At 43.0% G+C, this 24748-nt stretch overlaps 1 protein-coding gene across 2 annotated transcripts in view; it reads left to right on the top strand.

The window, feature by feature from the left end:
- Positions 1 to 24748, top strand: part of FGF13 (fibroblast growth factor 13) — a 252059-nt gene that overhangs the window by 118256 nt on the left and 109055 nt on the right. The window contains exon 1 of one of the 2 annotated variants that reach the window (XM_026082709.1): positions 16490 to 16655. The exons of the other annotated variant lie outside the window; for it this stretch is intronic. Coding sequence (XP_025938494.1) covers positions 16490 to 16655 — 166 coding nt within the window. Of the gene's footprint in view, positions 1 to 16489; positions 16656 to 24748 lie in introns of those variants that run through there. 2 annotated transcript variants of the gene reach the window in all.

Genomic DNA, 24748 nt, shown 5'->3' with positions numbered 1-24748 from the left:
CCCCAAACCCTTCAGAATTACAAGAGGAACAACAAAGCACTTAGGTTAGCCCTAATCATCTACAAATGTTGATGAATTCATTAAACATAGGCTGCATAAATAAGTTTTTCTTCTGTCATGCTTTTTATTTCTACCTAAAGCGCTCACTTGCCAGTCAGGTTTCTGTCTGCAAGCCATAAATATTCAGCCTTTTCTGGAATAGTTTTTACCCAGTATTTGCTCATTTTCATCTAAACTTTCTCCATACGCCAGCAACAGCAAAACACTGAGCTGGAGTTGTGCGTTTAGGTGATTTAGCCTTGGATAGCCTGCAGAAGCCTTATCTAATGAGCACTAGTTAGCCTCGTGGTAAAGAACGAGCCAAAAATAAAATTAAAATCTTACTGCTTTAGGTACGAAGTAAATTTAAATGTTGTCCACTGCTGTGGTATTGGGAACTGTACTTATGTGTCATGTTACTGCTCTGTAGGGTAAGCATGAGTGGGTAGGAGAGATTAGCTATTAAGACCCAGGTTTTAATAGCTTTCTGTGCGTCGTGCTGACTAAGCAGACGGAATTTGCCAGTGTCTTAAAGGCTGTTCAGGAGAAATCAGGGAGATGTTTGTGTTTCGCTAAACACAAAGTTGGGTCAGCCAAAAAATGGGAACTTGCCTAATTATTTCAACTTGGGGAAAAAGTGCTGTTTTGAAACTTTACTTTTTTAGAAGGTGACAAAAAAGAATTTTTTCTTTGGGAACCTTCCTCCCCCTGCCCCCAATTTAGTGGTTGTTGCAGGTTTTTTGGCAAACAAATGAGAAGTAAATCTGTGCAGCGCTCTAGGAATGGGTAAGGAGCAGAGCATACCTGCAGTAGTCATGGGTGGGCCATGATGCTCCTGGGCTACCTGAGATGGAGGAACCAGGGGCAAAGGAAGTGAAGGGAAATCAAGGGTAGTGCTTGTCCTTTCAAGTCAAAGGCTTTGAAATCCTATTAAAAACCCCTTGCCTGTGATGGGGCCGTGAAAACCCAGCCAAAGTTTACAGTGAGGTTGTCCTTAGTTTGGTTGTTTCTGTTGCTCGTTATGGGTGCTGTCGTTGACAGGGGATGTTTCATCTGGTGGGCAGGTGATTACCAGGAGGTGAGCAGTTAACTGTGAACGCGGAAACCAATGAAAAGGCAGAGAGAAGGTGCACAGCAACGGGCACTTGCTGTAGCTTTCATAAATGTCAGTCCAGTCTGGATGTACCCAGGGGTCTGTGCTGAGCTCCCTGTTATCAGATGGTTTCTTGAGAGCCCCTGCACAAATGAATTCATTGCAAAAGGCTTGGTGACATCAAATCAAAGTGTAATTGCATTTGCGGTCCCTTCCAAGAGGGAGAAATGTGGGGATGCAATTAGTGATGAACTGCACTTGACATTTTGCCCTCTCTGTTCTAAAAATGCATGGAGATCATTGGTGGTCACGACCTGCTTTTTAATTCTYGTGCTGAAGATGTGTGCTGCTGCTTTTGAGGCCCTTTAGGATGATCATGTCCAGCGTGGGTGTGCTGCTGCAGGCACAGATGATAAATTGTGTGTCATTGTACCAGCCTCTCATCCCATCTCTCGGCTCGTGAGATGACGGGCAAAGATCCATGCAGACCTTTCTGCCCTGTCCTGTGCAAAGAGGGACAAAACCTTTCCTGTGGTTCCTTTCCTCCTAGCTGACCTCGCCTTTGTGGAGGAGAAGATGCAGTTAGGGGCTGTATTCCTCCCCCTGGCAGCATCCCTGCCCATGCTGGATCTCCAGGGCCTGGGCCAAGGATGCAAAGCTGGCATGGCTTCTAGGGCTGGAAGAGCTGCCAGGCTCTGTTCTCCAGGAGCTCCTGAGCAGGCTTGTGGGCTGCTTCCTGGATCTCTGAAATACTAACCTGGTCCTTGGGAAACAGCGTGGGAACCTCCACAAAGAAATTCTTGGAGAAGTTGACGCTGGAAAGTTTTCCTGAAGATTTGTTTGAGAATGGTGCTAGTCTGCCAGAGGTTCATTAGCAGATATTTGCATGTGCTTGCTTTTCCCCCTCCATCCTTTCCTTTCCTCTCTCCTTTCCGCTCCTGTGACTGCCTGGGCTTCACTGGAATTTGGTTGCTGTTGATTACTTTAGCTCTCTACCCAGAGGCTGTCATTTTTATTTATTTTAGTATCCTAATTTCAATTTTGGAATCAAAAAGAAAATAACATTGACCAAAAAGAATTATGAGCAATAACTTTCTCTGAGAACTAAGCCTTTGAAATTAATTTTTGTATTCAATTTAATTTCATGGGTGTACAACTTCTATTATGTGTAGGCTGACTAGGTTGCAACAACTGTAAAAATATTTATTTTAAGTCTTGTAATGTGTTATTTATGAATGTATTATAGTTATAATGATTCACTTACAGGACTATTGTAACAATAGCACCTTATCTTAAAGGAAATTTGCAATATGAAGTAGTTAATTAAGAATAAGGAAAAGAATGAACCGAGAAGATGCATACAAATTGGCAGGACTAACAGAATAATAGGTAGGCATTATACAGGTTTGAATCTCAGAAACTGAGAAATCGTGATTGAAAAGGACTTCTGCAGAAACTTAAATTAGACTGGTGTCTCTACATCTCATCTCTGCTCAGGTAATTATTGATAAACCCCTTAGACTTGGCAGGCCTGAATCGGAGAGAATTATGGTGGTAAAATAATAAATGGGRTCTATCAACTGTGTGAGAATCAGTGGGCAACTTGATCCCACATGGTACCGTCTTGGGAGTATCAAAATACATTTGCCAGATGCAAGATAATGTCAAGTAAATATTTAAAGCTGTGTTTGTGCCACAACATGAGGGTGGTGTAAGGTGCTGAAAGTGGATTAGATGCATTCTGTTTAAATAGACCATTTAAATGAAGGAAAACAGTGATGCAATTAAATAGATCATTTGAATGTGAGAAGACAGCGATGCAGTTTTATACCTGGACGCAGTGTTCGCCTGAAAGGAGAGGCAGCAAGGGCAGGCAGCTCCTGTGGTTGCCGAGAAGTTGTGGAGCCTCTGGTGGGTCAGGAATACTTGGCCAGCCTCTCCTTGTTCCAGCTTCGGTTTAGTGCGACTTTGGTGTCGTGGCGCTTCGGTGCTGTGTGTAGACAGTCTCTTTCCCAATCAGGTCTGTACTGCTGAGTAATCTTGGTTAATGCTTGAGTAAAAGTTAGATTATCAAAGTGCTGGCAGGCCATAGCGAGACACTACTAAGTGTGCCTGGGTGATGAGAAAGCGAATTTGAGAGAGCCCTTTGGCAGCTGGAAGCACTTGGTTAGCACAGTGTGTATGCCACTCGTGTCTGCTTACAACCTGACCCTCAGAAAGCTGCTGTGGACCTTTTAATTCCTTCATCTCCTGTCTTTTGGCTATTGCCTTTGCTCTAGGTGGCTGGGTGAAAGGTATCTACTGTGAAGGGAATGAGTGGGGTTTTAGCTTCCTTCTGCCTAAAAATTTTAGCCAGACTCCAATTATTTCTCACTTTTCTAAGAGTAAATAAATGAGGTTCAGTGAACATGCAACATGTCAGCTYCGCACACAGCTTCTATTTTGTTCACCCACAGCTATTTCAAATGCCCTTCCGGGCAACTGCCCACAGCGGGACACTTTGTATAGACATGATGGGAAGCTAAAGCCGTTAGTCAGACTCTATTAATATACGATATGCAAAGCATTCCTGGAGACAGACTTCAATGCGGATCTGTCAGATTTGGCCGTGGGAAGCTCGCTTTTGTCACATTACCTGGTGGCAGAGAATGACTTCTGATGGGTCAGGGCAAGGTCTGAGCCTCGGCTTCCTGAACAGCCTGTCCCAGCACGGCTGCGGGAGCTCCTGGGCGGTTTGAGTCAGCCCTAGTGTCACATCCTCAGCTGTGAGACACAACAATCACAGCAATAATTCAAGGCAGAAGATTGACAGAACCATTTAATGTATGTGAGAGTGACAGTGAGTCATCTCTGATCACTGTGTTTAGCAGCCTGGAGATCCTCAGACACCCAGGGCAGCCTCAGTCCTATGTCTGCGTGACAGCACAGGGCAAGGAGAAGCAGCTCAAAGTCACTGCCTCCTTCCTTCGTAGGGGTTTACTCCTAAAAAGCAGGAGGTAGGGCTTGCTCCCAAGGGGGGCTTTGGGAGGCAATAGCTTTCTATAGTCTGAGGCCATTATCCCATCAGCCTGCTTAAGTTCACCTTAACGTGATGGCATGGCTGCTGGTTTGGTGCATGCGGCAGTGAACGCGTTAGCCCATGTCGATTGTGTAACTGGTGTGAAATGCAGAGTTAAAGGCAGACTAAATTGCAAATCAAGTTTTACAAAGATGTCTTTAAGGTTTCAGTTCATGAGAAAAGTGTGTCGGTAACATGAAGGTTACAGACTAGATTTAAAAGGAAAGGCAGATTTTTCCCCCAAACTGCAAAGACCTAATTTCCTAAATGAATTCTATGAGAACSCTTGAAAACATTTTCTGCTCTCCAGCAGTCACCTAAGATRCATGTGGGGGCTGGTATTAAAAATACTGTAAGTGCTTATGGGGCATAGAGGGCAAGGAGTGTTGGGAAAGATTCCTACCCCACTGGTGATTAGGAACCAGATGAACACTGCTGAGCACAGTGTTTGCAAAACTGAACTGTCCAAAGTAGTGCAATGCTCAGTAATGAGTGTTTGTGGGACCCTACATACTTGTTTTCACAGTTGTATGGGCCAAATCTTCAGCTACTGCAAATTGCTGTGAAGCTTCTCTTGAAATTTTTCCATTTAACTGGAGCTGGTATAAATTCAGATGCTCCAGAGATTTACAGCAACTAAAAATCCTTTCCTCTTTTTAAAGTGTTTGAGCTAGCTTCCTGAATAAATGTTTTAATTTATTTGGAGCTATGTAGAGGCCCAGTAGGCATAAATATGGTAATGACACCAAATAGTGACTTGTCTTTAATACGGATGGTTTCAAAGCAGTGCAAAAAGTGATCACGGTATCCCGGGAGGCAGCACCACAACTCCAATCTGCAATACATGATGTCCTTACTTATTTTGAGAAGAGTGGCTTTCTCTTCCACTAAAATAAAGACCATTTGCTACATCCTAAACACTGGAAGCTGATTTATAGCTCAGTACTGCAGCAATATCTTTCTTCTAAGGCAGACACTTATCTTTACTAGCTTTGATATACTGTTATAAGCAAGAGGACTGCAGTATTAACTTCATACACTAGAATGTGAAATGTGGTGGTTTTTTTCTTAGGGCTGTGCTTGCTGCCTTGAGTTATTTCTCATGCCATTTACAGTGCTGAACACCAATGCAAGTATATTATGCAATGTACTGTTTAAAAAAAAAAGGCAATAAACTCAGCAGTTATATCTGCTTTATGTAATAGCCTTACTTGATCAGTTTGCCTTTTGAATTCAGAAAAAGTTCAGTCCTAATAGCCTGTTGCAGCTTGAGTGTTTATCAGTGTATATTTGCGCATGGTGCAGAAGTTTCTGCTGCGGTTTCAGTCTCCTGGCTGGCAGCCGGTGGGAATGGTGCCAGCCAAGACAGCCCGGGCAGGGACATCACGTAGTGACACCTGAATTTCATGCTGTGTTGGGTGGAAATGTGTGCTGGTTTGTGAAAGATTTAAAATGTGTTTCTCTTCCACAGCCTTGTCACTTTGCCCTTCCCCTTGGTCACAACATGTCACTCAGGCATGAACAACTGTGAGATGCATTGGTCTCAACTGGACCCATTTTAGCCGTACAGCAGACTCCTTCCTCGGCATTATTTACAGTCTGGCTTAAGCACAGTCTCTTGGGGTTTTGGTCTGTGCAAACGCACAGCACTGAAATTAAAACTTTTAACTGGAGTCCCCAACACTTGTATGTTCCAGGCTGCATGCATGGTCATCTCAAYGTACCTGGGGGAAGGCGAACATCGTTTCAGATGTACTCTAGCTACGCTGGCGGTAGCTTCCTCGGTTTATCTTCCCTCACTGCTTTACCCGCCTGCTCGGTGCACTGCCTGGCTGCGTGGCGTTGGGGCTCCCATCGGAGCGAAGGCAGCTTAAAACAGTGGGCGGAATAAGTCAGTCTTGAGCACCGTGTGTACAGAGCCTGTCTCAGTACCCCCGCCCCGTCTCCTCGCTTGTGCTCCCTGATCTGTTAGGCTGTACCGTTAACCAAGTCGCTGCGCTGTTGCTGTTCGCTGCAGGTTGGCAAAATTGTTCCCGTTCTCTGTGGTCCAGCACTGATTGCTTCTCTCACTCTGGCTGTTTTTTGTATCTTCTGGTAGCTCTTTAAATGAAATGGGCTTACATATATCACTTTAAATCATGCTTTATGGAGTTATTGCAATTTTGGTGCAGTTAACACTGCTAGTCTATAATGGTTGTGCTGTCCACTATGTGAAAGTGCCACAATATTGTACAAAAGTAAGTTGTTAAGTAACTGACAATGATCACAAAATGTGTAGCTGGATGCCACAAGCCTGATCATTGAGGTGGACAACAACAGGAAATCAGGTGATTAAAATCTTCTGCTAATTTGTCTGTGTTGATTATATTGATTAACATTGAAAAGCAAAACCCCTCTGTGCATGTGCAGCAAGTGCAAAACTGTAGCAGTGAGGGTGTAATTGCGTGTGGAGTTATGTAATTCCAAAGGGATTTAGATAAGCGCAGAGAGGGGAAAAATATTTTTGAGTACAACCCCAGAACCTGTGTCAAGGGAAGGCTTCTGAAATGTGGTCCTTTTATTTCAGAAAGATTGAAGAAAAAGCAGTACTGTGCGTATTGTTGTGTGCCATTCTGAATCGATACGCTGTTCAAGTGGATATAATGACTTAACCCTTCACAGGCCAGGCAACAGCAACAACAGAGCTGGCTAATATCGAATCATTTGAGGTGCGTTTTCCAGCCCCATGTTGGCAAACTGGGTGTTAGAGTTGCTGGCCAGGGGAAGCGGGTCCAGCAGTGGCTTCTGGAATAGGTAAAGCACTGGTAAACAAAGGACAGCGTAGGCAGAGGTTTTGCCTGGGTTGCCAAAGCCACTTGCAGGCGAAGGTGAATTTGAGTAAAACTTTAGTCCAGGAAAAGAACACCAGAAAATATTGTAGTCTTTCATTTGACTAGTTTTAAAATGAAACATTTTGTGTTTGTGTGTTGGTGTGTCTTACAGCCCCAATTTATATCAGCTTAATTTTTAACATATTGAAAAAAATCTCCCACCCTTAAAATGCAAAGAAATGCAAAATCATTTCAGAAAGGAATAAATACCTTGTTTAACCTGAAAATAGATTTTGCATAAATTGCTGCTGTTCATCCAGCAGCTCTGTACACCACTCTGTGCAGAACCACTCGCCCCTTTCGGCTGCGCTGCCGAATGAGAGCGTGCAGGTGTCGGCCGCTTCCCGGTGCCGTGGTGGTGCGCTGCGCTCCTCTCTGTGGCATGCTGAGGCTCTTTGCTCCTGCTGATTAGTTTTCTGTGCTTTGCTTTGAAAGATTTCCTCTGAGGCCATTTCTCAGAACAGCTCTTTCTGTAATGGGTTTGAATTTTAAAACACGCCATTTCTTGCCTCCTTCCTTTTGTTAATCCATGGTAAATGAGCCAAATAATTGGGAGGTGTCACCTGTCCGTTCATGAGTGGTGCTTCTGGTCTTGTCACCTTCCTCCAAGTGCAATGCTCAAGAGCTGAGAGTCTCTGAAATCGAGCCTTTGAGGGTTTTAGTGCTGCTCCTCTATTTCCCAAGAGGTTCAGCTGATTCTTCTTTCCGATTTCCAGGAAGGATGCCGTCCTTCACTTGATGCTTCCGTCAGCCTTTGTAGGCTCCTTATTCCTTGATCTACTCTTCCAGTCTGACCCTGACTTCTCTCAAGTTCCCCGCCACCACCATCTCTAGGGAAATTAGTCTCCTTTGCAGCCCTGGTGTTGTCAGTAGATGCACTAAAAATAGCAAGAAAAAAGGTGCTCCTACTTCTCCTGACTTCCCCTGTCATTTGTAAATATTCTCCTGGTTCTAAATAGGGCTGCTAGATTAATAACTATATTCATATTAAAGTTATGTTGCACGATAGCATCCTAGTATTCCATTAGTAGTGACCTGTAACTCTCCAAGTCTCCCAAAAGCTGTCAACTACCTACTCATCCCTGGCCCTTTCTAGCAGTTATCTTGTCATTTGGTTCTCTACTCGCTTGATTTTTCACAAAATTTTAAGTCTGCTGTTGTGCCTTATCTGACTGAGATATCCTCTGAAGTGAGGAGGTCACAGTAGGCTTTGGGGTAGGCAGGGGCGAGTTGGGGTGTTTTGGGAAGGCTACCATAGACGGCTTTTCTGCACTGCCCTTAGGACCTTCATACCTAACTACGTCCTTTTTTTTTAATTATTATTATTATTATTTTTTTGCTAGAATAACCCTCTGTGCAGACGTACCAATTCAGAGACGCTGCAGCTGCTGCGCTGCTGTTGCCTGGGGCCCTTGCCTGCACTGGGCTGAACTACGGGCCCTTTTTCTGGCCATAGCTGTGACAAACAGGCAGATGAATTCCAGCTGCTCACCAATGCCCTGTGTTCCCTAGAAGCTACCACGGCCTTCCCAGACATCACTGCCTAAGCTGTTTCACCCAGAAGGAGCTGGATTAACTTAAAGAACTTAAATGCTTTGTTTTTAGAGCTGAAACGAGTTGGGGGCGGTTGTGTGAGTTTGAAGGGTGGGTGGCCTTGTGCAAGGGGACCAGACAAGTGGATGGGTGATGGTGACTTCTACTGCTGCCTCAGCTGTGGCTGGAAGATGTGAGTGACCTCTCGCTTTCCATCCAGGGCTGTTTCCCTTCTGGGGGCTGTACAACTGCTTTCCTTGTATCTTCGCAGCAGAAAGGAATGGCTAGTCCACCGTGCTGGTGTTTTGGTGGCATCCAGAGCTTAATCAGAAGATGCAACACTTTTTGGTGGTTGTGGATGGGTTATCCAGCTTCTGAAGCTGACCGAGAAGATCCTGCCATTTCAGCATCCTCCCCAGGGCCTGCGCATACTTCTCCATGAAGCTCCCTGATAACGCTCCAGTGTACTTGCGTCTCCTGCATACGCAAGTCTGTGCGCCTGTGGCGCTCGATGCATGTGCACTCCAGAAAAATGAGTAGTACGCTGTAAATTACTATCTTGTCTGCTGTGGCGCATAGAGCAGCCCACCTGTTTGGAAAGCAGCCAGCTCACGTTTATTTTAGCAGACGGGAAAAGCAGAAAGCCACTCAAAGTAGGCAGGGAAGCAGTATTTATTCATTCAGAGGCAAGTGTGGCAAAGTGGTGAACTGAACGTCAGAGTTAAATAAGAGTGGGCATGCATCTTGTATAGCAAAACTGCAGGACTGATGTCTGGGAAGGGAAAAGCAGTGGGTTTGCACGATGGAGAGCAAGTTGTGGATGTTGTATAGCAGCTGATGAACAGGAGTGTGGATCTTCTCTTTATTGCAGTTCACACGTGGGAGGCCGGAAAACACTGCTGAGCATCTGGAGAGGAAACAGAGCGGTTTCTCCCAAACCACGCTTTTGCATGTGGGCACAGTGGAAGCACGGTTATAGGCAGCTGTGTCACTGAATAGTGGCCGGATTAGAGCTAATCAAAGGCTGTTTGGTAGTAGATGGATGCCTGGAAAAGCTAGAAAATCAGGTTATGTGCAGAAGTGTTAGTGCACTTCCAAGCAGAGGAAAGAGGAGATGCATTCTGAGTTGAATTTATTTAAAAAAAATTAAAAAAATTTGACGTTGGATGTCATTGTCTTTATTATGCACAAGGATCTAAGTGCAGCCTTATCTTGGCTAGTCTTTTTAGAGGTTAACAGCCTATTACTGCTAGCAGTTAATCCAATTACTCTTTTAGGTCAAGGAGTGTGTTCTGTGCAAATAATTTTGGAAGATCTGAAAATAATTATTCTGCAAGGTTGACCCAAAGAGAATGTATTTCAGAATTTTCCAACAGATCAAAAAGTTTAAAAGTCCATACTCCTGTTGAAAGAAATATGTTCAACAAGGCTGCAGGCTTAATTTTTTTTGCAAGACAACAGATGTTTAAGGAGGAAGCTATTTCACAGTGGAAAGCGGTTTCAAATCAGAAAATCAAAACACAGTATCTAAAACCATCAGTGAAATATTCTGATATGGGGGAGAAGGCAGAGTCATGCAAACCTTAAGTAATAATTCCAAATGAGATGTTTTGCCTAAAGCAAGTTTTGACCATATCATTTTGGCTAGCTTTGTCTGTTTCTCCTCCTTTGATAAGGAATCTATTGAGCCATATAGGAAGGGACTGTGCAATAAATAATGATATCCATCTAAAGCTGGGAAGATAAATCCACTGGTGGATTTAAAAGGATCCAAAGGACTAAAAAGGATCCAAGTGGGTCTTGTTCGTCCTTTGCTTGGTGTTTTCAGGGGCCAGGTGCAGCGGGGGGAGCCAGGTTGGAGGTTCTGCTTTGCATGGGCTCAGCTAAGCCCTGGCAGTGGGACAGCAGCTCTCCAGCTGCTCGTGCGGCCTTTTACAGGGGGAATTTCTGTTTACTGTCACACATCAGCCTAGAAGTAGGATTAAGATTTAGAAGAAATCTTTGGGGGTGTTTATGCTGCAGTCTCTGCTGTGACTGCAGCGGTTTAGGGCTGTTTCTATTGGCTCTGTGGCTACCGGGGAACCTGGCCAAATGTGGCGCTTGATGCGGGATGAAGAACCTTCCCTGGGGCCTGCGTACATGCCAAGGTCCAGGCTACTCCTGCTTGTAGCTAAAGTAGCTAATTTAATGAGAGTTTAGGAATCAGCACCATATATGGTAGTCATGGCAGAGGCGGCTGGGTTTTTGGCTTTACCATGAAGATTATTACTTGGGCATCACTTACCAGTTTTAGTTTATGACACCATGTGACATTTATGCCTTAAATAGGAATTTATCCTCCTTTTCTCACCAGAAACAGAAAGGAGCTCTTAGACTGTATAGTACTGAATCCCCAAAGCCTCAACTCCTAATAACCAGCTCAGTCTAATTTAGATCAGCAGTTTGAAACATTATTAGTTCAGGTAGTAAAAACCCTCTATTAGAAAAGGAATTTGCTTCCCCAAGACTTGTCTCAGCTCTTCCAGACAACTAGTGCCCATCTCAGAAATTATGCTGTATTTTTGCATGCAATAAAACTGTCCTCTTTGTGCTTATTTTTGAATTGATACTGAGAAGTAGTTGCCAAAGGAAATTTGGGCCTCTGGTCTCAAACCGGTACCACAAGGCCTGCTGCTGAGTGAGCAGAGCAAGGAGGTTGCAGTGCAGCGTAGCTGGCATCTGTTGCAGCCTCGCTCCGGCAGCAGCCTCCAGATGTAGTGCAAGTTCAGTTCAGGTGGAGTTTTAATTTTGAAGTATAATATAAAGAAATGCAAGGTAAAAGTTAAGACTTCCACAAGGTATTTTCCCTATTTTGTTTTTTTAACTTTGGAGTTAATGCATTGCCAGCAGAGTGTCTGGTTTTGGTGGTGGGGAAAGGAGGGACCTCAGACACAGCTTGTTGAGAACAGGAGTTAGAGGCTGTGGCTGCTTGTATATCCTGTGACATCTGTCGTCACTGCGAAAGAGCAGATCGGAGCGAGCCGAACCTCAGCGCTGCAAGCATGCAGACACCAGGTGAGAGCAAGGTTTCTGACTTGTGACACCAAAGTGCTGGGGCTGCTTGGTGGGAATCCTTCACGTGGCTGTTGGAGAAGCTGGATAGGGCACAGATGGACTGTGGTGCCTTTAAGAGGATTTGACTATATGACAGCTCCAGAATAGCTTTTTTTAATTAGCTTATAAATATTTGTGTGCCTTGAAATACCCAAATGAGTTCATCATGTTGTCCAGCTGGGAAACAGAAATCATACCTTCAGCTGGAATAAATTAGGGGAAAAACAAAGCAGTAAGGAAAAGAAGCAGAGGGAGCAGTTATTGCATATGTACCTGAGTTTTGTATCAGCTGCTGCAGCAGGGCAAATGCTATTACAGAAAATACCTGCTTTCCCACCTGTTCCCTGTCCTGCGGGCACTCACTTGAAGCAAGTTATTCTGAAGGCGGTATTTTTAGGTTTGTCCTAGTGAGGAGCTGAAAGCAACTTGACATCCTGATATTTTCCCTAAAAGGGAAGAGCGAGCTGTAAACAGCCTCAGAGGCCTGGGTCACTGCATTCCTGACCTTTCTTTCCTTTTTGTGGGTGAAGGAGGTGTAGAACAGGCATCACCGTTTTACTTCACCACACTGTCTGGCAGGAAAAGAAATTTATTGCAAGTATCTTGGGTCTCACTGCCTGTGAAACTAAGCAGACAAAAGGAAGGGAACCCAGAGAAGGAGGAGGGAAACTCACATTTCGGGTCATTTGAGGAGAGAAGTGTCAAAACACATCCATGGAAATAGCAAACGTTGATGTTGTTGTGTCGTATGGACAAGAGCAGTAATGGGAATGCGGAGATTTCTTTTGCCTCTGTTAAGATCTATTTACCCTGTGGTCACCATGGGCTCTCGCTCACAGAGCTGAAGTCTCTCTAACACCAGTAGCCCAGGAAAATTAAGACAAAGCATATTTTAAGTTTGTAGCTGCTGGGAGAAAGATGCTTCCTTACAACTTTATTAAACTCTGAATTATATCAAAAATTATTTAGTTGCAGCTAGAGCCAAGCCCTATGCCAGACTTAATGTTATAGTTTCTGGCAATTCTAGATGGGACTGAAATGAAGTCGGACATAAAAGACAGACACAAACCAGTGGAGTGTTTAGCTGATGCGTTTACATAATGTGAGCATGTTTGAATTTACCTTGAAAATCATGATGGTGCTGGTAGTTATTTTAAAAATGATTTTCTTTTCTCTTTGTAAGATATATGGGAAGAAAGAAGGTTTTTTTCATACTAACTTGTCGATAAGTTTTTGTTATTGTGGTTATCTTAAAAGTAAGGAATATGCTATAGAGTGATATTTAGCAAGTTGACTTTTTTGATGTAGGAAACGTAATAGTTGCTGCAGCTATTTTATGCTAACTGCTGAGCAAATGCTTTTCATATATGCACTTGCTTTAGCCATAGTTGCTGCATTTTCTGCCTTTCCACCAACTCATATAAACCGCCCCCCATTTTTTTTAAGCCATGAAGTATTTTACACATCCTCAGTTGGAAGATGATAAAGTTCTTTAATATCTTAATCACCTGTGTCCAAGATGTACAAAGTCTTCTCCCCGTTTTACTTGTGGGAAGATGAAAATATAGATAAATGAAACGTTTTGCTAACAAGGGTGGAGAGTACGTCAGGGTGAGTGGCTGCTGAATCGTAACAACAGAGGCAGAGCTGGCTGGTGTAGGCTAGCAAAATGACTGTGCATCAGTCTTCAGGAAGGTGGCCAGGCAATGTAGACGTGCCTGAACGAAGGTCTCTTCTAGCCACTCTTGAGAACAGTGTCCACGTAATGGAGTGAAGCTAAGCATTTGCCAGGCTTCTCGCATGTCTTCTGCTGCCCTTATTGAGCTTGATGCTGTCTTGTGATTACTACCCAAATTAGCTGATCTAAAGCCAGCTCATGTATCTGTGCATTATACAGCAGAGTGTAAGCGTATCTGAGGTCCTGCAATTAGCACAAAGTCCGTAATGGAAAGGACCATAGTATAAAAGGAGTGTTATTCTTATCCCTTAGATGTTCTCTGCCCCACATGATACAGTGTAAATACTGCTTTGGATTTTGATGTTACTTACCTAAAATTTACCCTTTGCTTCCTACTCTGGCATATTTTGTGTGTTTTTTATCCTGTTAGCAAAATCATTTAGGATTTGTGATGAGAGAAGATATTTCTCAGTTTCCAAAGTGCTTATTTACAGATGATGTTGAATAATGATCCTTTCATGGTTGTACACTGATTATTTTTAGTTATTAGAAATGGACATCAGGTTTTGAAAGCTTTTCACATTAGATTCTGTGGTTTTGACTCTTTCCTGTGGATAAGTTCATTGGACACAACTGAAATCCTGCCACTGTCATTTCAGTGGCTCTATGAGGCTGTCTGGCTGTTGTCATAGAGAAAAGGAGGCATTTGGGTTAGGGGTTGTTCCTAGTTTAGTAATAAATTCTGTCTGCCTTGAGGCCGTTCATCAAGTTAAGAAAAGGTTTTAGCTGTTCTCTTCAAAACAGCGACATCAATTATCTCATTAATGCATTGTGCCAGCATTGAGGCTTCATTAGAACTGTGGTTCCTAGGATTTGCTCCAGATACTAATGCTATGGTGTCCCTCTAAACCAAGCCTCATTTACACCTGCTGCCCTGGATTCAATTAAACTGGTGTATCCTTGTTGGTATTGGCATGTTCTTCATTTATTGAATGTGTAGCTCTTTGGCTTGTTTGCATTTAAATAACTCTGTGATAATATGGGAATGCAGGTGACTGATAAAGGACCAGATATATCTCCTCCAGCTGTTTCTTCCCTTCTTGGGAAGGGGTCTGCCCCTCCGAGGATCAGCCCAGAAACATGCCTCTTGCCTGAGGCTGTTCTTGACAGCAGGGTATGCTCTGCTGCGTATCAGCTGGCTTGCTGGCAGAAGGTAGCTGTGCATTTCAATCCTCTGCTAGCTCTCCGCATTTCTCAACGCACATTATCCTTTATCCCTGTAAATGTCAGAGGGACGCGCTGGAGGGTTGCTGCGCTGTTGACGTCGGGGCCCTGCACGCAGTTTACTGGGGACTTTGCACAGACTCCTGCAGTAGCAACTCCTGCATGGTGTCTTTTTGGAGGAGCGACCCATCAGGGCTCGCTGGTCTTTGGCTTCTCTTGGGTGTTGACTCTTCTTAGTGATTGCCCTGCAGTCTCAGGGCTGTCAGTACACATCATGAACACATACGTACCCTTCAAACAAGCCAAAATAAAACTAGTATTGTTAAGGGAGCAATTATCTGGCAATCCAGGCTTTGTGCTTCAGTGACCTAGTGCTCATTTTTGAACCACTGTGTTTTTCTATTAGCTTATTTATTGCTTTTAATGATACTTTATCTGTATTATTTGTGTGTTACTGATGCCGTGTCTAGTCTAATGAAGCAACAACAGCTAAGGTGCAAAATGTTTCCTATGGATTAATGACGTCAAAGAAGGTGATTGCCCACTGTGGAAGGAACGTCTGTCAGGTCGAACCAGTTAATTATCTTCCAGATGTGACTTTTACCATCCTTGATAGGAGAGGAAAAAAAGCAAATGGATGGAGAGGCAAGAGTATCGTTTTTGACTGAGGGGATTCTTGTTTAAATCTGCATGATAGTTCTTAAAAAATCACTGGTAGGCATTTAGGAAATGGTTAAATTATTTGAATTATCTGCCAAGACTTCTAGAATCATATAAGCTTGTATACTGCTGGTGCAGCTGTGGTTTTTTTTTAGACTAGCATGTCAATGGTTTCTTTCCTAATCTTTGGATTTTTATTTTTTGTTAGAGGGTTGTACAGTCTGTCTGGCTTTGGCTGTGGTTTTATATCTATGAATCCAGTTATGAATTACTAGCAGTGATTATAGACTGTCTTCTGAAAATCATATAACTGATTTTGAAAGATGATCTGTGCCTAAAGGCTAAGTTGAAGAATCTCACTATCTTGGTTATTAAGGCTTCATTTTTTTAGGTGGCAGAAAAGTGTTTCAATTCCTTCTGCTAATGTAATACTTCTAAGGTAGCTGGAGTTTTCTGTATGCTATATATTTTCTTCTTACTGTTTAATAGTCTGACCCCATTCAGAAAACATTTCAGACTGCATATCATTTATTTTATTAATGGTAGTATTGATTTATAAGATCAACTTTAAAAAATGACTTGCTATTTTACAAGAAAACCATCAAAAGGATTAATGTACCTTCCCTCTGTACATCTACTCTTCTACCCATTGCAAGTGATGATCAAGTCAAATGTCATTGGATTAGCATCCTTGCTCGGAGGAACAGTGCATAATTAAATATCCTGATAAAGGCATGTTTTTTTTTGTTTGTTTGTTTTTTTACTTTGAGGAATAGACACACGGATGTTGCATTACCTGCAGATATGGAATGATTACTCCCTGATGTTAGAGATTGCCTATGGCTGGGCAATAACAGCATGCTTTGTTTGCTCGTTTTTTTTAATCTGCATGCAGAATAGATCTAGGTGTTACAGAAGAATATAGCAAAGACATAGAGAACCTTATTGCTGCTTTCTGGAGCACAGTGTTATTCTACCATTTATGAAAGCTGCATGAAACAGTATAAATTGTTAATGTTTATGAGAAGCATTGTTTATAAAAGTAAATATTTTCCCCACCTCTCTGCCACCATGACTAAGATACTTTTAACATGTTTAATTTTATTTTTCTTTCTAAAATGTTTCTCCCCTTTCTATCTCTTCCCCTCCCTCACCCCAACATTATGTAGTTGATTTAATTCTCTAGATTGCTTTCCTCAAGCTCTAACTTGAGTTCATTTTGTTATGTGGTGACCACAGTTATGGATGACGCTCCCCCTGGCACACAGGAGTACATTATGTTACGGCAAGATTCGATCCAATCTGCGGAATTAAAGAAAAAAGAGTCCCCTTTTCGTGCTAAGTGTCACGAAATCTTCTGCTGCCCACTGAAGCAAGTGCACCTCAAAGAGAACACAGAGCCGGAAGGTTTGTGGCACTATGGATCCATGTTCTGTTTGTTTCTATTTTTATTTTTCCATGTATGTCCCGAGAGTGTGCTGTGTGTTTTCCAGCCTGTGTCAGTGTAGTGCAACTGATGCAGGAAGCGTTTTGCACTCCGTGTCCCCTTTTGCTTGCCTGTTAGTGTCCGATTCAGCTATCGGGGGACACTAGTATAAGCCATGTACGGTATTGTCCTAGACAAGAAGTAAAATGACGCTGCTTTTTCTTAAAGTTTTTTGTTTCAGCTCTCATCATTACACACTGCCATTTTTTTGGGCTGCCAAAAGTTGCTTGCTACTTTAAACAGCATCAATTCCAAGTCAGTTCTTTCTGGTAATGTTTCTGAAGTTGCACTTTGCTGAAAATAATGGCACTTAGACTCAGATTCGGCTTGTCCCCAGCACCCTTCACTTCATAAGGCTTCTGCATAGCGCTAGCAAATGCTCGTGGCAGCTGTACCGCAGCGAAGCAGGGTAAAGTTTGTACGTAATGCACGCACAGTTGCATTTTGGAAAATGAAATGCATGCAGAGCAGAAGAAATAAGTAGAAATGTTTTCCTTTTCAGGTAAAACAAAGGTATGGTCTGTTCTAATGCTGTGTTTCCTAATATGAAACTATTGGGTTATCTATATCTTTAACTCATTGGTCTAATATACATGAGATGAAGCCATTTTTAATCCTTTTTTTAATATTTTCTCTTGTTCCATATGTGTTTTGCATTACTGCCTCATATTCCACATGGTAAGCCTTCCTCTTTTTGCATAAACTTCAGTATCTGCCAAGACGAATAATGTTACTGCTGGTAGACATATTTTAATATGAAATATTCAGGGCTGGGATTCTGTCACAATTGAATTTGCAGGAATGGCAAAGTGATCAGGTTGGAGACCTTCCTCACAAATCACTTGTATTATTCTCTATGTAATGATGGGCACCAGCTCCTAAGCTGTCATTATTAGTCCAAACTATTTTGCTCAATTTCTTCTATTACCCCAAATTTTGCATGAATGTTCCTTGCACCGCTTTTGGGAGATCTATGTCTTTTATTAAAAAAGTATTTTACTAAAATGGCATTCCTTTCTAATCTTGTTCAGAAATATGTAGTCTGATATATAAACGTTGGGGTGGGGGAAGGTTTTTGTTTCAGTGATAACGTACCTGAATTTTAAAACTGGGTTTTGGAAACATGAAGTCTAATTCTGCTCTTGTTTCCATGGCTGACTTGGTAGGAGTTTTGATTCTGAGCTCAAATGTGAAGGAAAGCCGAATTCCTTGGCACTCTTCTGGATTAACAAATATAATGAATTTTCTCATCATTTGTCAGGGTTTGTGGTGTTAGGTTATGAACCCAGAACTGTTTGTGTCAAGCTCCTCTAGAAAGATGTTGACAGCTGAGCTTTTAGAGGTGCTCAGCATCCTTGTCGAATGGTATTTTGGGAAACGAAGGTTTCATGTGAGCCATGGAGTGGTACAGTACTCTGCACTGAGCAGGTCTGGGCCCTACTGACCTACGCTGTGTATTTCACAATTTCTTTGTGCTCACATGAAACTCCAGTAGAAGTTGATGGTCATTTCAATGTAATTTACATAGAGAACTGTATTCCTGGTGGTGACTAGCTCATAGCTATGGTCATTTTCAGTGAATAAATCAACATTTTACACACTGGTATGTTCGAGAGGAGAACACATGGGAAGTGGAGTTGTGCTGGGCCTTTTATCTCCAAGGGGTGAGTCTCCTGGGAGCATGATTTGGTGGCTCAGCAATGAGGAACTGGGAATCTGCCAGGAGATGCTTTCAAGGGGCAGGCTCTAAGCGAAGACCTGGAGAGTCTGCTCTTAGCTGCTCTTAGATTCTCTGTAAATCTGCACACTGTCTCTCCCCAGTAACAGCTGTGTTACTCCTTCCTCCCTGGCATATGGTATTGTTAATCATTCTTACTGAAAATGTTTAGTTCTAAGAGGAAAGCTTCATTTTCTATTGCAGTATACAAAGATGAACGTGTCTTCCTCTCCTCACCCTCAATCCCTCCTGCTCTCCTCTAGGAGTTTGGCATTACTAGGCAAGGCACAAGAAGCCGTGGCCATACTGACTTATCCCCCAACCATCTGAGTCGATGAGAATTCGTAGGGGTATCATCTCGGTGGAATTTTTATTGTTGCATGTTTTCTACATGTGTTTCTGTGAAAGAAACTGCATCTAGCATGAGAGGGAAGATGTTTGCTCAGGTGTCCTTTCAGCCTCTCTTGCTGCTCAGATTGCTTAGGGCCACACTGGTCTGTCTTTGCAGTCTGTGAATTGGCTGGCAACAGCGTTAGATCCACTGGAAGGCTGATGTGTGTCATCCTCAGTGGTTTGTTGGTGCGAAGCTGAAAAATTTTGAGCATGAAATGATCTGAACGGTGCTTTCAGTGCAAACACAAAAACAGTCCATTGAAGTCAATGGAACAACTGAAATAAACCCTAGCCGAATACCTTTGACTGTGAACCCAGCAGTTAACGCTCAGCTGCACTGTGAGGATGAATGAATATAGAAGTTTAAACCTGTTACCATAATGTAATTTCCACATTTTTGAAGGTACTGGAAAATATGGCAGCTCAGTAGCTATCAGGAAACCTCTCCAAGTAGAATGTCATAATGGAGGTTATATATGAAACACTTTGCAGACTTGAAAGACTCTAGAGAGAGTATAAAGATGCACTTTTTTCACCTGATGAATACTGATGTGGGAACACCTAGTAAATCATGAATGTCTCTAACTTTGTATCTCTCTGTCTAAATATTTCATTTAGTTGGTGAATTTCTGCTGTGCACTTTCTGACCACACTTTCATACAGGGTTAATGCCTGGGCTGTCTTGTTGGTCACTTCTGGATTTGGCTCCCCTGGGCCTGTATCATGGTGCCAGGTATGAGGTAGCTGTAAGCAAGCCCTGACACTTTTGGTGCCATTCTGCCTCTTGTGATGCTCTCAAATACATCTGATTCTTCAGAAGATATTAAATTAACAGCATCATGAATGCGTAGTTTCAGCAATGGTCTTTAATCCTGTTGTACAGAAGAATCAGGAAATACTGTGCTGCTTGCTGAAAATCTGTGTCCCATAAAGCATATGCAGCCTTTTAGGTACCTTCTCTAATGAGGCCAGTAGTCCTAGCTGACTGCATTATATACCTTTCACACATCTGCAGCATTATCTGAGTAGCTGCCCCTGCTGTTTCACTTCCCTTCTGCTCCGAAAACTCTTAAGAATTGGAAAATATTTTCCTGACTTTTTCTGTGTGTTTGGAGGATGCTCCACTCTTTGCTGAAATACTTAAATACCACCTCACTGTAATATCTGAAACAAGTGGTCCATATGACACATTAGCCCATCAGACTCATTTCTCTTGTCTCAGACCCTTTTCCAAAAGCTAGAGAAGCAATGAGACAATTGGTCCTTGTTTCCTAAATTAACCTGTCTTGGTTTCTTATTCTTTTCTTGACACCCAACCTGCCTGCTTGCAATGTTGTCATTTTTCACAGCACACATGCCTCAAATACACCTTTGCAGAACAGGTCTAAAGCTGGTATATTTGAGACTGAGCTGGAGGATATAAAAGGTCTTTGGTCCAGTAACTGCAGCAGACTGTTTAAGTGATAGGTGTGGAAAGAAGGAGAGGGGCAATGGGAAACCACAACAATATTGTCTTCCCAAAATGTGAGAATTTCCCTTTGGGCCCACTGCCAGTGGGGTGACATCTGTCAGTCTGGTTTGCAGTTCAGATAGCAAGCTGCCTTTCCTAATGATCCGGGAAACTTTGGGCTAAGTTAAAAGATGAACTGCTGCTTAATTCTGCATTGTTTGTGCTTTGTATTTTCAAAATCATTCCACAGTTTACAGTGTCATGGATCTCAGATGCAATAAAAAAAGAGGACCCGACATTCTTACCTGGATGCTAGGTCCTGTGGGCATTATGCATTGTTTACAATTACATGCAAGCAGTAGCAAAATGCAGGGCAGTTTTGTTGCTTCCCTCCAGCCAGGAGTATACTGCTGGCAGGAGAAGGGCCATCTGAAGTACATTTTGCAGCTATTTGTTCTCTTAAATAGTTTAAACATAGGCTGCTGCTATCTGTATAAAACAAGGTTACATAAAAAGAAGTCTGCTCCTGGAAAACTAATTTGAGTTGTATTATTACATCCAGAGGAGAGAATATAACGAGAGAAATGTTTTTTTAAAAACACCCATTGGTTAGTCACAGTCACATAATCAAGAGTCTTGGCCTCTTGCCCATGGTTCTGTTTTCATGTGGGTTTTTTTGCCCTTTTTTTTTTGGTAACATTTAGTCTCCCTCCAGGCATACATAACCTTTTTACACAGAAAAGCAGACAAGCATGGCAAAATCTGTATTGGGGATGGGGAGAGGGAAATCTGGGATAGCAGCTGGTAATGAGGAAAGGCAGCTTTCCTCAACCAACAGGAAATCTGATTAGATAGAAAATGTTAAGGATGCTAATGTGAAACAAGCAGCTTTGGTTGCCCTTGACAATGGCTTGTTATCTCCATCGCTAGCAATGGGCTGACTGGCAGAGCAACCCTCATTCCTCCCGGGGGGAGGAAAAGGTAGGATGTTTAAGCACCTTACGTGGGAGGTTGGCTCTTCCGCCCCCTCCACGTGCACATGGTTTTGTCACCAGCAGAAATTCAGAGCCTTTATGTTGTCACGTTGAATGTCCCTTTGGTGCTCCAAGCCTCATCTCACCACTGATAGCACTGTTGCTTGGCACACTAATTATAAGCTTTTCTTCTAGACCAAATCAGTCCTATTAGCCAAGCTCCCTCATTTAATTATATTAATGTATGTGCATTTCTGCATTTTGGAGAAGAATGAGAAAGGGGAGGAGAACTCCCCTTTCTCGGGAAGACGCCTGTGTTTGAAATCATGGAGAACTATGAGAGGCTTTTAACTTTATATATTGTTCAGAGATGAGAGAGACTTTGCATTCCTGTGGGGGATAAGAGAGATGAGCCAAAACTCTGAGGCATGGATACAGACTCTAGTGTCGATGGTGCCGAAGGTGTTCAGACCTGGCACTGTTGGTAGTGAGACACTAGTGAGGAGATCTGGCCTCTGCACTGTGGGTGTGTTCAAACTCAGCTGCCTGAAAGGATCTCGCTAGCTCATTGAATCAGGGCTCCTACTAAGGTGCATAATCCTATTTAGAAGCTGATTAGGGTTGTAGTCTCTTGATAGTAATCAATCAGATTTCATAATCTTTCCTGATGATTTTCATCATGTCTTCTGCTTTCAGTGGAGGTGAAAAGTGAAGATCTGGCATCACATTTGCCATGGCTCTTGCTGATGGGAGTAGTTAACCCCTTTCTGCTGCAGCTAAGCTGCCTGGCCTGCAGCCCTCCAGCCCAGGGAGGGAGGGCAGGCAGTCTGCCATTGCCTTTACAGCCTTCAGTGCTCTGGCCATGGCCCTTTCCCTCAGCAAAACCTTGCTCTTGGCTCTGCTTTTGCCTGCACCTCTTGGTTGTCCTGTGGAGAACACGAGGCTCTTGTCCTACCTTCCCTTCTCCTGGGTCCTGGCACTGGCAAGAAGCAGCAATGAGCCATGTCTGTGCCTTGTCTAATATTAAATGAAAATAAGCTCAAAATCATGTCTGTGTGAATGCACATGGAGCTGCTGGGACTGTGGGACCATATCTGGTAGTGAAGGATAATCTAAAAAGAGTGACGTAGACCACAAAAGCCAAAGGTCTGAAGCTGCCACAGTTGTAATGGCTTTTCCCCCCAAAAGAGGAACTGACTTTGACTTGACTGATTAAATGATAACCTTCTCTTTCACGGCATTGGGAAGCAGTGGTGACAACTGCACTCTTATTTTCTTCAAATGCTTAGTACACAAAGCAGAACAGCTCAATCCTGTAAGTGGCTGAGCCCTCTTGCCCTGATACTCCAAAGCCTTTAAGCACATGATTAACTTTGAATGTGTGAATGCTCCCAGCAGAGTCAAAGGGGATGGGATGCATTTAATGAGCTTACCTGAATGCAGTCTGGGCCAGGCTTGGGTTCAGCCTCAGTCAGTGCAAATCCAGAGTAATTCCACCAAAATCCAGGATTTGCTTGATATTTACTTGTCTGCAAATGAGATCAGAACTCACTTGTAGAGTTTAAATTTGATTTCTTCTCTTCTGACTCCTATAGGAGTTTATATGGTCCTTATTGCCACAGCCGTGCATGATTGAGCATACTTGTCCTCACAGCACTCTTGTGAAATAGGGCAATTTAACTTTTCCCATTATAAAGACAGGGTAGTGAAGGACTTGATCCCTAAAACTCTTTGGACTTCTCATTAGCATTGGTATCAAATAGCACCTCCTATTGAATCAGCTGAGCTTTTGGTACTTAGGTATCTATTTTTTGAAGATTTGGGGGCCTAAGTGACTTACTCCTAGTCATGAAGAAATATAGCAGAGCTGGGAATTTAACATATCCATAGGTTTAAACTTAGAATCTGAGTTTTTCATCTTTCTCTTCAGCAGTGGCTCCATAGCAGTCTGTGCCAGCTGAACTGCCAGCTGCCTCCTGCCCTTCTTCCTCCTCACTTCCTGCCACACGCTTGCGTGTAGATGCTGTCCCTGCCTCAGCAAGCTGCACCAGCAAAACCCTTTTCTTGCCATGTGAATTGAGAAATGGCTGGGCACTAGGGGAGACCAGTGCCAGGCCTGGCAGAAGGGCTTGAGGATCGCATGGTGATAGAGAAGACATGGTCAGAGAAGAGACAGGAACAGCCAGCATTAGCGGATAACATATGAAGTGGTGACAAGCTGTTAATCTCCTATTTCAGCTCTACCTTGCACAGTATTATGCTCTACTGCTTATTTCATTTTATGGACTTTATTTACTTTTCACTGAATACTTGGGTCTATACTTGGCATTTGCACATCCAGCTGTGTGCTGCCTTCTAGAAATCATCTCTTTCCAAGGTGTCTGGACATAATTTAAAGAGTAATGTTGTTGCTATTTTAAGTCATGAGTATGAAGCATCTCATTGTTTGATAAAGCATTTCTATCAGCAGGTATCTCAAAGATTATAACATGTGATAAGGAAGGCATTCAAGGTTTTGAGGAAAAGTTGCTGAGTATAGTGTTTCAAACAACTTGCAAATCCTTTTATCCCTGAATTCACACAAACATGCCACCTCACAGGAGACAGTATGAGGGCTTTCTTTAGGACTGTGTTTGTTTGACTCTTGAGGGGCTTGAAGATCAGTGTGCTATACACAGCTATGATTCCTGCATCCTATTGATTTGCTTTGCTAATTCCTTTTAACTAATAGACTTGCCTGGTTATCCCTACCTACCTACCTGAAAAAGGTGTTGTATTCAAGGGCTGGGACAGAAGAGAGCTATGGCTGTTTGCACCAGCTGAATGTGGCCTGAAATGCACAGAACTAAGGATTCCAACTAGAAGCTCATTCTCACTGCATATGCACACACCTCTAGGAAATAGTGTGCACACCTTGAAGTCCGTTTCTCAGACTTAAAGATTTAAAATAATGTGGCTGCAAAAAATGAAGATGAAATATAAGAATAGTGGTATTCCAGGCACCATCCTTCTGATAGAAGTGGGATTTCATACTTGCCTGTACTGCTGCTCTTCCTAGGCTGCTGCCCAAGCCAGCAGCTCACAGCAGAAGAGGAATTTAGTTGGTGTCTGGCATTGATTGTATGCACCAGTACCTGCCCTGCAGTAGTACTTACCCAGCCCTCTTCAGGAGAGCTAATATTAAGTCATAATTGCTGCGGACTGTATCTTTTGATCAAGCCTACCATTGTAGAGCACCCTTCTTGTGCATGCCTGCTGTTGAGTCCCCAGCCCCCTTTGAACTCTGTTCTTTTGGCTGCTAGACGTTTTCTTTGGTGCATAAGTGTTTCCTGACTGCTGTAAAATGAAAGTCAGATTTCTACTGAAAAAAATCTACTGATTTCTAGTCAGTGCTGGTGTTTTTCAGCATATGCAGACGTGCCTTTCCTGGGTCACTGTCCAGGTGAGTGATCAAATGGGTGGTCCCAGGTCTGTAAGTAG

This window comes from Apteryx rowi, unplaced genomic scaffold (genome assembly GCF_003343035.1).
Source record: "Apteryx rowi isolate R43461 unplaced genomic scaffold, aptRow1 scaffold_59, whole genome shotgun sequence".
NCBI classification, from domain to species: domain Eukaryota; kingdom Metazoa; phylum Chordata; class Aves; order Apterygiformes; family Apterygidae; genus Apteryx; species Apteryx rowi.
This window is presented reverse-complemented; position numbering and strand designations above follow the sequence as displayed.